The 14,803-nt window shown below is 31.2% G+C and overlaps 4 protein-coding genes across 4 annotated transcripts; 2 read left to right on the top strand and 2 right to left on the bottom strand.

Annotated features, from left to right (window-relative positions):
- Window positions 1–2,642: 2,642 nt before the first annotated feature.
- On the bottom strand, window positions 2,643–5,222 carry GO595_007995 (uncharacterized protein; the record flags this gene model as incomplete). The annotated part of the gene is made up of 1 exon (XM_067921521.1): window positions 2,643–5,222. The coding sequence occupies one exon, from the start codon at window positions 5,220–5,222 to the stop codon at window positions 2,643–2,645; it is 2,580 nt and encodes an 859-aa protein (XP_067771829.1).
- A 588-nt stretch (window positions 5,223–5,810) lies between these two features.
- Window positions 5,811–6,995, bottom strand: GO595_007994 (26S protease regulatory subunit 6B-like; the record flags this gene model as incomplete). Its single annotated transcript, XM_067921520.1, has 1 exon — window positions 5,811–6,995. One exon carries the CDS (start codon window positions 6,993–6,995, stop codon window positions 5,811–5,813), a length of 1,185 nt encoding a protein of 394 aa, XP_067771828.1.
- Window positions 6,996–7,454: 459 nt separating this feature from the next.
- Window positions 7,455–8,219, top strand: GO595_007993 (ribosome biogenesis protein NSA2-like; the record flags this gene model as incomplete). Its single annotated transcript, XM_067921519.1, has 1 exon — window positions 7,455–8,219. One exon carries the CDS (start codon window positions 7,455–7,457, stop codon window positions 8,217–8,219), a length of 765 nt encoding a protein of 254 aa, XP_067771827.1.
- Window positions 8,220–12,986: 4,767 nt separating this feature from the next.
- Window positions 12,987–13,460, top strand: GO595_007992 (Ras-related protein Rab-8A; the record flags this gene model as incomplete). Its single annotated transcript, XM_067921518.1, has 1 exon — window positions 12,987–13,460. The coding sequence occupies one exon, from the start codon at window positions 12,987–12,989 to the stop codon at window positions 13,458–13,460; it is 474 nt and encodes a 157-aa protein (XP_067771826.1).
- Window positions 13,461–14,803: the final 1,343 nt, after the last annotated feature.

The raw sequence follows: 14,803 nt of genomic DNA, 5'->3' as shown, positions 1-14,803 counted from the left end.
TCCTTATCATTAACATCAAAGTCTTTATCTTTAAACGTTTCGAGCATTTCTGCAATATCTTCTTCATCAAAACTGTCATCATCAGAGACTTCTTCTTCAAATTAACAAATTAAACTTCAAATCAATTAAATATATTTCTTGTTCATCAATTCCTTCATCATCTGCACCATGTTCAAGTAATACTTGAATTACTTCTTTATTACCTAATTTAGCTGCATACATTAATGCTGTTTTAAATAATTTAAATCAACTCCAAATTTTATTATAAAACTTTAAATGACATATATTAATTTTAAATATAACATATAAATATTTCGTGCATCAATATTAATACCTTCTTTAGATAGAAGTGCTTTAACAATATCAACAATCCCAAAAATTGATGACAATATAAGTGGGGTATTAAATAACTTAAATAAATTCCAAATTTCATTAAAAAATATTATAATATAATACAAATTAACTTTATCTTTGTTGTTAACATCAATGTTCTTTTGCTCAAGAAGTAATTTCACCATTTCTGCATTCTTTGAGATGATTGCAAGATTTAATGCTGATAAAAATCGCCTAAATAAACTCCAAATCTTATCAAAAAACATCAAATTATTAAAACATATTTCAAATAAAATTATTAAATGTTAACAAAGTTAATATCAATTTTTTCATCTTTAAGTAATTCTTTAACTTTATCAAACTTCTCATTCATAACTGCTTCTAATAATAATTCAGAATATGTATTAAATATGATAAATAAATATCAAATTTATGATAAAAACATAAAATTATTTTAAGAAATATAAAATTATGAAAACAAATTTGAATTTCATTTTCAACTGCTCCATGTTTACGTAGCAATTTTGCAATATCAAATTCACCATTTTCAAATGCAAGTCGAAGTGCTGTATCATTTATATGAAAAAAATTCCAAATTTATAGTTGAAACTTTAAATGTTTGAAAATAACTTTGAAAAAGTCGATTTGACACTTTTTGCATTTACGTTAATTCCTTTTTGTTCAAGGAGATATTGTATAACATCGTTACGACCGGTTCGTATTGCATACATAAGAGCTGTTTCAAATATTGTGAAAAAATTCCGAATTTTATTTTAAAACATCAATTTTGAAAAATTAACAAATGATGTAAAAAAATATTATCGGCCATATTGACATCAACTTTCTTTTGTTCAATCAAATTCTTGACATTTTCGAGATTGCCTTCGAATGCGGATGTGAGTAACAATTTGCTGGAATCTTCCATCAGAAAAAAAGTGTTCGTTAAAAGTTCAAACTGTCATTTGTCATTCAAATAACTACACCCAGATAACTTTTTCTAAGGGTGTTGGTAAAATATTTGAATAGTCTACAAAAAAGGACACTCCTGAGTGTTCTGCTTGGTTGGTGTTGTTCAGGTATGACTCTTTACCCTGTTTTAACTCATTCTTTGGTTATCTTATTTGCTATATGTTTCTAAATCCTCAAAGTTTATAAACTTGTGTTTTTGCAGATATTGTTGAATTACTTAAATATATATTCAAATTTAATCTTTGGGCATAAGTTTGTACATGTACATCTGATTTCGAATATTCCCAGACAACTATCTTATGCTATTTTAATTTTAAATTATTTGAAGAAAAAATGATTACAAAAATTTTTTACAATGTCATTAATTTGTTAATAGTTTTGAAGTTAAGATCGTTTACATCAATGTTTATAGCATCTTTTGATTCTGTATCGACACTAAGACCGTTGGCATTCATAATTTCAAGGATTTTATCTGTTTTTCCTTGGTTCACTAATTTATTTAATAATTCAACCAAGTTATCAATCTTGCTTTTGTCAATCTCAGGGACCTCTGGAAACTCAATCGTATGATTACTCAAATTCTGAGGTGGATTTTCTATTATTTTTTTAATTTTCCCTAAAATTTTGGAAAGCAGAGTTTCGAATATTTTTGGATTTCGAAGCCTTAATTGGAATATTTTCTTTTGAACTTTCTTTCGTAAGTAAATAGCAATTCCTCCGATAAAAGAATCTTCTAAGTTATATGTGATTGCATTTTCAAAAATAAGATCCATATCATCCGCCCAACTTTCAAAATTTTGATAGTTCCTTTTCTCCAGGTTTTCTAATATTGTTGTTAAATCCATTGGATATTTGATCACTGATAAGTAATCTTTCATTGCTTTTTTGTCAGCTTTGTATTCTTCTCTAAAAAGCACTGAAAGGGGGTGGCTTTTAATTTCTTTTGTAATTGATATGCATTGGTTCAGGAGTCCTTCTTCCATAAATTGCTCAGGGGGTTGGCCAAAACCATATTAATTTGACTTTTTGAATAATTTACATAGTATGACATTTTTATATATTCAAAAAATCGCAACAGTTTATTCTTATTTCCATGCAAATAATTTTCATAAGTTTTAATTGTACGTAATAATATCGTAATAAAACAAATAAATCCCTTTAACATTAGTTTTCTTCCCTTCTTCTAAAGGTTATGTACATTGATTACATAATAAACCGAAGCTAAAAAAGTTGCAGCACTTTTGATCGGTTTTAATTGTAATCGTTATCAAAAAGTCGAATTAATGACACATTTTTATTTCACATTACAAATGTATTAATATTAAACCTAAACTTTACTTTCAAAGACTTGACCAAGCGTTCATAGCAGCAGTTGCGATAAAAGTACAATTTTCTGTTATCAAAGGCGTCGATGTGCATCTTGGGTCGAACATTTCGATGTTTTGCGGAGGCTTTACGTACGACGGCTGCTTCATGTCGTATGACTGGACGCCCAACTTGTTCAATCTATCCTCGAACTCGTTCAGCAGCTTGTTGTTGAACAGTCCTGTGCCTCTCTTTGTCCTCAGTCCATTTCTTTCCAAAATTTCCTTCAGTTCGTTGATAGGCATTGGGTGGTACGCCAAACAAGAAGCGTTCGACAAGTCGAACAAGTCTGGGTGCTGCTCTATCTTCTTTAGCACACTATTCTTTACAGCGATGTCATCGAACCAACAATACCAATGTTGTACTGCTGGATGTGAATCGAAATATTTAAGTCGCGAGAACAATGCATTAAATTCATCTTCATAAAGAGTTGGCACGTTCTTAAGTTCTGGATTTGGTTCGAACTTATTTAAGTATTCCTTAAGTTCATTTAATGGAATATAATCATTATCAAACACTAATTCCCAAAATCCCCATGATGCTATGTTTTCATGCTCTTGTCGTTCTTCTTCTAAATCGTCACGATAAAACTTACATCGTTGAATGAAATCTTCCCAATATTCCCCACTATAAAATGTGACATTCTCTGGTTCTTTCAATAGTCGTGTGATTTCTGGCGTCGGCGTAAACCTTTCATTAATTCCAATTTCTTTATGCCCAATAACGGTCTTGATGCCACCTTTGGTGTAACCATCTGAAAAAGTCGCGGTGCCATCGTCGTATTCAATTGTGACCTTAAATCCATGACAGAACGGATCGTTTGCCTTCGTCTTTACGTAAAGTGTACCGTATTCATAATTAACGATAACTTCTTCACTTAGACATCCATGACGCATTCTTCTGGTTTCACTATATTGATACTTAACTCTCTTTCCAGATAATACACGTAAAGCTTGACGCATCCATCGACTGTTTTGTATCTCTTTACGTTGGTTCATTTTAACAAACTCAACAATTGTCGAGTCATCGATTTTAACACTTTCATCTGTTTCATCCGAAATTACATAACATTTGAATGGGAATGGATTAATGTACATTCGTCCCCAGAAGAAGTTCTCGGAATCAGATTCATAATACACATCAACGCCTTCGATTTCACGTGCAAATCGTCGCGCTTGTGCTATGTCTGGTGACGCTGGATACAACGCGTTCTTATACGCATCACGTCCTTCGTACATAACGACATCTTCCATCTCTTGAAGGCGCTTGTTGACTGGTTGCAACGAGCCATATGTATTCAGTAAGCCTCTCCAAAAGCGTTGCCAGATTCTTCGCTTACGTTCAGTATGGAAATCATAGATTCTTCCACGTGAGAACTTTAATTCGCCGAAATGACGACGGAAGAAGTTTTTAACTATGTCCATATTGCCAACAAAGATTAAAATCATGACTACAATGTTAACAATATTAAGGACAACTAATACAATCGATGAGATATCTTCACTAACAACTTTGCAGACAACTAAGATTTGTAATATAAGTGTTAAGACTGCTGTAACACGCGCACATATATCAATCCAATCATCTTGATCAAGAATAAACGGTTTCGATATCGTGGACATAAGGGCATAAACAGCAACGATAACAAGCGAGATTGATACAGAAGTGATTTCACTGTTGATAAGTGGGTTAACGGGTATGACTAATAACATCTTGACAACTAATGTGACAACTTTATAGGCAGACTTCCCATATTCATAACCACAGTAAAGGAAATTATATGGACACTTATCGCGATTTAAAAGTTGACGATATAAAGTGAGAAATTCTTCACGATGAAATTCAATATCAATCGGTTCCCCACTTTCATCAAACATTTGTGGCTTGGGTTGGTACTTGTTGATGGTTTGATAGATAATACCTGGTAAAACAATTCCAATGTAAATGAATAAGAAAAACGCTGCAGCCATGTGAGCCCAATGAATTCCTTCGTAACATGTAAGTTCATATGGAACCATAAGATTCTTTGAACAAAGAAGAACATTGAAGGCTGATGTCATTGCTGGAAGATATAAAAACGTAAGACAAGTAACAATACCACGAGTCCAAAGACACCAAATAGTACCTCGCTGTTGCCAACCAAAAGTGTTGGGACCTTTGATTTCGATTTCTGGATCAAATTTCTTTTGAATAAGCCAAATTGTAAATAATAAAGTAGAAAGAATACCCCATATATAAAACATTTGAAGTTCTGTGATAGATGATATGTATGCCCAAAGAAGTGAAACAAAAGACATGACCTTTTGAAATACATTTTCGAAAAATTGTGGGAACCCAAGGCTATTAAGCCAAAGGCCAATTTGCTGGAAGAAGTTTGTGAAAATATCGAATTTGATAAAGTCGAAAGCAACTTTACATGCCTCTTTGACAGATGTAAATGCTTGGTCAAATGCAGCAGAGGCTGCTTGGAATTGACCGGAGCTGAATGCAGTGCCTACAAGATTTTGGAGATCTTGATTCTGGAAGACCTCATTGACATTTGCGAAGGCTTGCATTTTGTTTTGAGCTCAAACCGCCGAAATGCATTTAAATAACGTGGAACTGAAAAGTGACGTTATGCATTCAATTAACGCGGCTTGTCACTTTTTCAATAACATTTTTCTGTCGTTTTAATCTTTTAAATGGGTTACAGATAAATATCAACGATCAAAAAACATTCAAAATGTCTTTAATTAAATACTTTACATAGGTTCCAAATCATCCAAAAATATTTTATGTTTTTTTTTGTAACAGAAGCTAAATTTATATTTTATCATCAAACTCATGAATGTTATCAAGGATTAGAGATTTTAAAAATCCAGATTAAAAAATGATTATATATGAAGAAACCTTAAACACTTTGATTTTTAAAAAAGTTGACATTTTTATTCTTTAATTAAATCATTCTTGAAATTTCATTTGTAAGCCTTATTCAAAACATTCTGTTATTGCCTCCTTTTTCTAATAAAATAATATTTATTTTTATATTTCATATTGCTTCTTTGAAATGTGTTAATATTTTATTCATATGTAATAACTAAATTCAGCATTCAACAACATTTTGATCACTTATATCCCAAATGTATATAATATAAAATGTTTACTCATGTGTAACATGACATTACAACATCCGGTTTCTTAACGGTCTTTTCGTAAGCCTTTTCGAAGTCCTTTGGTAGAACGACGTATCTATTTCTTCTTACGGCGTTCATTCCTGCCTCCATACAAATAGAGGAAATATCTGCACCGCTTATTTTATCTGGTCTTGATACATAATCTTCCAGATCGACGTCAGGGCTTAAATTCATTTTGCTAGTAATAACCTGGAAAATTAATCGCTTCTGACGCCTATCAGGAAGAGGAAATTCGATTTTTCGGTCAAGTCTTCCAGGGCGCAAAAGTGCCGGATCGAGCGTATCGGCACGGTTAGTCGCCATGATGACTTTGACGTTTGTCGTTTGGTCGAAGCCGTCCATTTGAGCCAACAACTCCATGAGGATACGTTGCACTTCTCTGTCACTTCCATGTTCTGCATCAAATCGTTTAGTTGCGATAGAATCAACTTCATCAATAAATAGAATGGATGGCGCATGCTCTCGTGCAAGCCTAAATGTGTCACGTACCATACGAGGACCTTCACCAAGATATTTTTGTACAAATTCACTTCCAACTACTGCAATAAATGATGCAGATGTATGATGAGCGACAGCTTTGGCTAACATGGTTTTGCCTGTTCCAGGTGGACCATACAAAAGAACACCACGAGGAGGATCAATTCCAATTTGTTGGTATAAATCACGATGTGTTAAAGGAAGTTCAACTGCTTCTCGTATTTCTTGTTTTTGCATATCAAGACCACCAATGTCGGCATAACTGATGTTAGGAGGGTCGGATACTATTTGAACTGAGGTTGTTCCTTCTGGTGGTAATACATCGACTAAAGCTTGTGAGTGTTTGTGAAGAGCCACAGATGTATTTGGTTTGAGAAGGTGACGATCAATTGTACGCATGACACGAACAAGTGAAGGGGTTCCACAATCAATTACTGCATAATTGGGATCGATCATTTCTGTAAAGTTGCCTACAAGGAGAGGAACAGATTGGATACTTTTAACTTCATCCTGCGCACGAACAAGTTCTCGTCTGAGATATCGAAGTTCATCTTTAATGTATTCTTCTTTAATGCCAAGAAGTTTAAGCTCTCGCTCAAGTTCTTTCATCCTTTCATATTGTTTGAGAGTTTTTTCGTCAGCTTCATCATCATGAGGAACATTTTCGATTGTTGTCATCAATTAATAAGTCGAACAGAGATAGTTAAATTACAAATAAAAATAAATCATGCATTCCAACAAAAAAACAATCAATTTAGTTATTCTTTCATCATTACCAAAATTCTTTATTTATTTTAGAATGAATTAATATGTTATTCATTTATCTTTATTTTTAATAATTTATCCATATTTTTATTTTAAATTATAATTCTATTTTTTTAAGATACATCAACCTCATTTATCTTTGAGTTTATAAAAGGAGCGGTGGTTTATTTTTTTAAGTTAATTCCAGATATATTCATTTCTGTTCCCCTCTTTAATTCTTTAACTTTCTATTTCAAAATTACGAATAGTGATATTATCCATTTTCTTTTTTAATTATTTCTTTATATTTTATGCACATCTTCTTTTGGCCGAACCTTGCTCAAATGGGGCACCCCTAAAGATTTGGTCGTTCAAATGCCTCAACACGAGTACATGGAGCTTTGGCGTAAGCGCTTTGGAAAGCGTTTGGATCATGAAGAAAAAGAAAGAAAGAAAAAGGCAAAGGAAGGAAGAAGAATAGCTAAACAAGCCAAAGTTCTTCGTGGTATTAAAGCCAAGATCTTTGCTAAAGATAGATATAAACAAAAGGCAGAAATGAAGAAAACCATCAATACATTTGAGAAGTCCAAAGCTGCAGATCAAACTCGTTCAGCTGTTGGTGATGAACCAGTTCCAGTTTATCTTATGGATCAAACAGTTACTAGAACAGCTGATGTTCTTTCAAACTCATTGAAACAGAAGAGAAAGCAAAGGGCTGGAAAGTGGGATGTACCACTTCCACGAGTTAGGCCAATTGCAGAAGATGAAATGCTTAGAGTTCTTAAAACAGGTAAGACAAAGAGGAAGAAATGGAAGCGTCTTGTCAACAAGTTCACATTTGTTGGTGAAGATTTCACTCGAAAGCCACCCAAACTTGAAAGATATGTTCGACCAGTTGCATTACGTATCAAAAATGCAAATGTTACACATCCACAGCTTGGCCAAACATTCCTTTGTCCAATTATCTCCGTTAAGAAGAATCCGAATGGTTCTACATACACAGGACTTGGTGTTGTCACGAAAGGTACAATCATCGAAGTCAATGTGTCCAAAATGGGTTTGGTCACACCGAACGGTAGAATCGTATGGGCAAAGTATGCACAGGTTACAAACAATCCTGAAAACGAAGGATGCGTTAACTCTGTGCTTCTTATATAAATTAGACTCAATTCAAATTTTTGACATATAAAGTTGTTTTATATGTATGAAGTTTTACATATGCATATGTGCTTGAAGGCATTTGTCTTATAAATTTTGTTTATTTGTGATTGAAATTAAAATTATTAAGGTAACAGTAGCTTAAATACTGATGAATACTTTCTAAATTTAATTCATATTATATAGAGACATTAAATATAGTTTCATCACTGTAAATATCATTTAGCAGATGTCATTAAAAATAAATAATCTTATGCATCTTTAAAGTTATTTTTGTGTTATATTAAATTTATTATTTTCTTTAATTGGTATATTAGAGAGAATCTAATAAAAAAGATATGAAAAATAATTCGCTTTATAAAATATAATATAAAACATAATAACAAAATATATATTACTGAAAAGAAATTGAATTTTAGAATATACAATAATTAAATTCGTTGAATTTTCATCAACAATAAGTAAATTTGAAATATTTAATAACTCCAAATTAGTGCATCCGAAAAATGCCCATCGCCTTCTAACGATTTAACTCCGTCAAGTGAAAGCGTTTTGAATGAAATTGTCTCACACTTATAACACCATTGAGTGGTTCTGATTTTATATTATCACCTGTTGGAGCATATAAAATATATGACACACCATGATTGTTGTATTGATTAAAATGATAATCTTCAGAGGTTGTTGGCAAAGGTGTTCGTAATTTTTACATAAATCAAATATTTTAATTGAATTTTAGAAGATACAATAATTAAATTCGATGGTATAAATATGCGTTCGATTAAATTATATGATACTTCAAATTTTAAAATGACAATTGTGGAATTTAATGTAACAAATCGAAATAATGTTGTATGAGAAATATTATACATGGTCTAAAATTATATATAAAAACAATTCCATTTTGACTATGATATTATTTGATAATAAATGAGCAAAAATATTCAACTATAATAATAATATTTCAATATTTTGATAATTTCGAAAAAATGAATAAATTTGCAATCTCAAATCTGGATTTGAGTACTTTATTCAGTTGACTTTTTGTGTACAATAACTTTTTGTAAGCAAATATTTGAAATCAAAAAATAAAAATATTCAAAAATCAGAAGAATGAATTCACTTTAAAACATGTGACATAGGGTTTAATCTCTATGTTTATTAATATTTTAGAGTTATATAAAAATACCATTGTGGAATACAGATCCTTCAATAAATTGTATGGCTGTTCAATTCTGAATATAATTGGTCAATCGGTTGGCTTGAACTTGCTTGGATGCAAAGCTTCGAACTTACAATAAAAATTTTGCTTGTTGGTGATTCTTCTGTAGGGAAAGATGACATATTCAAAGCATACTTTGGAGCAAATTCCTGTGAACAATTCTTGTCTACTGCTGGTTTAGATTTCAAAGTGAAACGAATGGTCATCGATGAAAAACCAATCAAGTTACAAGTATGGGATACTCTTGGACAAGAGCAATATCGCACCATTACAAAAGCTTTCTTAAGAGGTGCAGATGGAATCTTTTTAATATTTGACTATACAAATAAATCTTCTTTTGAAATGTTAGGTGACTGGATGGATTCAATTATAAAAAATAGTGATGGTCATATAACTGTTTTTCTTATTGGGAACAAATGTGATCAAGAAAAAGTTGTTTCGCAAGATGAAGTTTTGAAGTTCAAACAAAGTACGACCTTCCTCTATTTGAAATGTCAGCAAAGTCCAATATCAATGTTAATGAAACTTTTTTTGAAGCAGGAAAAGTTATAAAAGAGCGCAAGGAAAGAGAAGCCAAGGAAAAGAAAGAAGAAGCGGAAGCGCAAGCGCAAGTTTCGGAAGATAAGAAACCAAAAAAGAAAACTAACAAGGAAGCATGTAATGTATATTAAACATTTGAAATATTATAACAATTACATAAAAAATTTTCATTTAATGTTTCGAGTTCTGGTAAATAAACACTTTGAATTAAATTACAATAACAAAATGCGTATGATCCAATTTGATTCAGTTTCGGTAATGAAATATGAATCAAATTAACACAATTATAAAATGCGTATGAACCAATTTCTTCAAGTTTTGGTAATGAAATATTTGTAACTTTATAACAATTTTTCATGAAATAATCGCCAATAACTTCAACACTTGGAAAATTAACAGTTTCAACTTTATCGCATGCATTAGTGAATGCATTTGATCCAATGTATCTTAAATTCAAAAATTCAAAATTACTTATCCTCACATTGAATATGAAATAATTACTTACATTAATTAAATTTGGCAAATTAATGACATTCAAATTAAAACATCCTTCAAACGGTGAATCACCAGCTTTTGCAAGTTTCGGCAGTGTAATATTTTCTAGCCCTTTATTATATGAGAATGCATAATCGCCACAAGTTTCAAGTAAAGGAAAATAAAGAGTTAAACTACTAATATAACTAAATGCAAAGTTACCACAATATTTAACATTTGGTAATACTACAGTCGCAGTTGTACCATAAAATCCATAATTTCCAACAAATTCACAATATTCAAACAACATAAAAGATCCCAAAACTTTGGTACCTACAAAGGCATAGTCATCAATTTCTTTGATTTTAATATTCGCAAAAATATCATAAAACTGAACGTTTTCAAATGCATATTTTCCAATAGATATTACATTTGGAATGGAAAGTTCAGGCATAAAAGTTAAATTAGAAAACATATAATCTGAAATTCGACTTAACTTAGGCATCGACATGATTTTTAATATGAAGCACCCATCAATAAAATTACCATCGGAATATGTAAGTGAAGGTAAATCAAGACTCGTAATTCTGTAATCATAATTGAATGCCCTTTGAAATTGTCTCAACTTTTGGAACGGTTACATTCTCCAAGGCAAAACAACGCAAAAAAGCATATTCACCAATCGAAAGAACATTTGGTAAATAAGCACTTTTCATGTTTTCACATGTAGAAAACATGTATGGTGAAACTTCCTCAAGTTCTGGAAAATTTACATATGAGATTGGACAATACTCAAAGACGCTATATCCACAATGTTTGAGATGAGGGAAATTAACATCCTTCAACAACGCGCAACTATGAAAAGCATAATCTGATATTATTATAACATTTGGAATTATTATTGTTTCAAGGTTCATAGACATTTGAAATGCATACTCTCCAACATAACTTAAAGTAGGAGTTTCCACTGAAATCAGTTTGGGGCATCTATAAAACATTCTTGCTTCGAATCGAGAAATATTTGAAAAATAAACATGTTTTAATTGTGTACAATATTCAAACCTCATGTTAGGAATGGTTTCCAATGAAATTCCTATAGAAATGTTGATTACATTCCACATGCTATATGTAAAAATGTTTGCTAAATCTTCTGGCTTTGCAGTAACATTTTTAGAAACTGAAAAGTACTCTATCATCATTAGTGGAAATGTATCTAATTCATCATAAACAAGTTCACCACTGAGTACTCCTACATATTTAAACTCTACCTCCGAACTTATTTGGAAAAAAATTTCTAACACCGTAAATCCGGTCACATGAATCTTTTTATTGACAAGGACTTCTAGAAAGGAGAAGGACATGCATGCAAAGAGAAAAATCATTTGGATTTTATTAGTCAAATTTGATTCAAATTTTGTTTACATTGAAATTTCAAGTTGAATGGGGTTCTAAACTCATGACACTGTCACTTTTTTCTCTCGGAAAATTTAAAATAAACTGACAATCTTATTTCGAATGATTTACCCAAAAATATTCCAAACAGTTTTTTTTGTCACCTCATTTTTATTTATGAAAATTAATGAATACATTGGAGAAGTGATATTTTGAGAAGCATAATTTCTGGTGTTTTTTAAAAAGTTTGATCAAATTCTTAAGCCTATACTTCACAAATTGGTGAAATATTGATGGGTATTATTACCTTTATGTAATAAACCTTCAATAAATTGTATTTTTATGAGGACGTGTCCGGATCGAGGTTCTCTAACAAATTTTAATATTAGAATTAACGTATATGATCAAAATCAATTTTGTAAGAAATTCATATTTTTATGTGATTTTTTTTAAATGAAATACGTTGTTATAGGTGCATTAGGTGTTGTCATAATTGTAGTTTTTTGGTATGAAATCAATTTTACCTTGAGAAAAAATTGTTTGAACTTTTCATCCTAACTTTGGATACAAATGACTTATTATCTTGAAAAAATCATTATTAACAGCATTAATGTTTATTCTTTGACGATTACTTTGAAATTAATTTTCCAACATCCTTTTTGTGGATATCCACCCTGTTCAATTTTGAGTACAAAATTCGAGTGTATAATTGGTCAATCAATTGGCTTGCAGCACAAAAAACGCTACAAAAAGTGCTATTCTATGGTCAAATGAACGTTAAACGCACGTTAAAGTTTGTATGTTTTACACGCAACCACTTTTCAAATAACAATTCTGTGTAAACCGATCAATGAAAGTTTTGTTTATTCTTTTCTAATCACTTCTTTTAGTGCAGAGATAAGCTTTTCAGCATACTCCATCTTAGCTTGGGATCCCATATGTCCGATTCTAAAAATCTTTCCAGCCAAATCACCGAAAGTTCCACCTATTACAATCCCTCTTTTTCAGAACTTACAATAAAAATTTTGCTTGTTGGAGATTCTTCTGTCGGGAAAGATGACATATTCAAAGCATACTTTGGAGTAAATTCCTATGAAAAAATAATGCACAATACTGGTTTATATTTCGAAATAAAACGAATGGTCATCGATGAAAAACCAATCAAGTTACAAGTATGGGATACTCTTGGACAAGAGCAATATCGCACCATTACAAAAGCTTTCTTAAGAGGTGCAGATGGAATCTTTTTAATATTTGACTATACAAATAAATCTTCTTTTGAAATGTTAGGTGACTGGATGGATTCAATTATAAAAAATAGTGATGGTCATATAACTGTTTTTCTTATTGGGAACAAATGTGATCAAGAAAAAGTTGTTTCGCAAGATGAAGTTTTAAAGTTCAAAGCAAAGTACGACCTTCCTCTATTTGAAATGTCAGCAAAGTCCAATATCAATGTTAATGAAACTTTTTTTGAAGCAGGAAAAATTATAAAAGAGCGCAAGGAAAGAGAAGCCAAGGAAAAGAAAGAAGAAGCGGAAGCGCAAGCGCAAGTTGCAGAAGATAAGAAACCAAAAAAGAAAACTAACAAGGAAGCATGTAATGTATATTAAACTATCCGATAAAGAGATAAAATTAATTGTAATAAAATTTTTTATTAAAATTTCGATTAAATTTGATGGCATAAATATGTGTTAGATTAAATTTTTTTTTTTTTTAAATGACAGAGTAGACTATGGATATACTTAAGTGCGGTGTATTTTCGAGTGTTTCGCGTTCTTTTTTGTTCTTTCTATACAAACAAAAAAGTATAACAAACCCTGATGCCACAACAACACTTGCAACACACGAAACTATGATGATAGTTTTAATATCTAAAGATTTCGTGAAATCACTGTATGTTTTACATTTGTCTTCTAAATTATCATCAATTTCGATATTAATTCCTTTCCAATATTTTTCGCTGTTGCAGTCTTTTTCATAAATATCATATGAATCTCTGTTTGGTAAACAAATACTGATGCGATCTTTCGCTGTTGTGTTAAATACGTTCTCATTGAATTCATCTGGATATTTACTTGGTAACAATATAATGCTTAAACTTACTGCTTCCATGTTATTCCATTCAATTGCTTTGTGAAGTGCTGTAATAAACATAAAATGAAAACTGCAAAGCAATTATAAAAATATTATATACTTCATTTATATTAACTCCTGGTTGCTTGAAAACGTAACGAGTTATTTACATATTTCTTTGCTGCACAGCCATAATTAATGATTTTGAAGGTGGTATTCCAAATCTTTGGAAATATTTAAAGAGAAACACATTACTTTTTTCAATTGAATTTTCAAAATATGAGTAAGAATACATCCCATATCCAAGTGATTCCAAAAAAGAAAGAATTTCATAATATATGCAAGCGCCTACTGCACCAATGAATTTTTCGTGGAATTCATTTGAAAACTTTTTGCATCTTTTCGATGAAATTTAATTGCATTCGTTTTAACAGGTATTCCGCCAGCACCACGCGGCGTACCACAGAATGTTTCGGCAGGTAACCTGAAGAGTGAGAAAGGATGTCTTTCACAAGCAGATATCGACAAAATGTTGCAGACCCAGAGAAATTTTGGAAAGTTAAACCACAAATTCAGTCATATAACTAAAGATTTAGAAACACAAAAACTATTTTAAACTTATGGCTGATGTTGATCATCCCCTAAATAAAGAAGAAAAAAGATACTCTCGGATGGATTGTTATAATTTGTTTGATTATAAAAATTCGCCTGCTTGGGAAGAATTTCGAAAATTGGGTTGGGATACACTAAAACTAAGTGACATCCTTATTATAGCAACAATGTTTTCAAAATATTTAAATATCAAACTTAAACGATGCGAAAAAAGATTAAAACCATTATTAATAAGATGGTTTGATGTAAATCTCGATTTAATTAAACC

The sequence above is a fragment of the Histomonas meleagridis genome (assembly GCF_020186115.1).
Source record: "Histomonas meleagridis strain 2922-C6/04-10x chromosome Unknown contig_6, whole genome shotgun sequence".
NCBI classification, from domain to species: domain Eukaryota; phylum Parabasalia; order Tritrichomonadida; family Dientamoebidae; genus Histomonas; species Histomonas meleagridis.
Note: the sequence above shows the minus strand (reverse complement) of the source record. Positions and strands in the feature narration are given on the sequence as shown.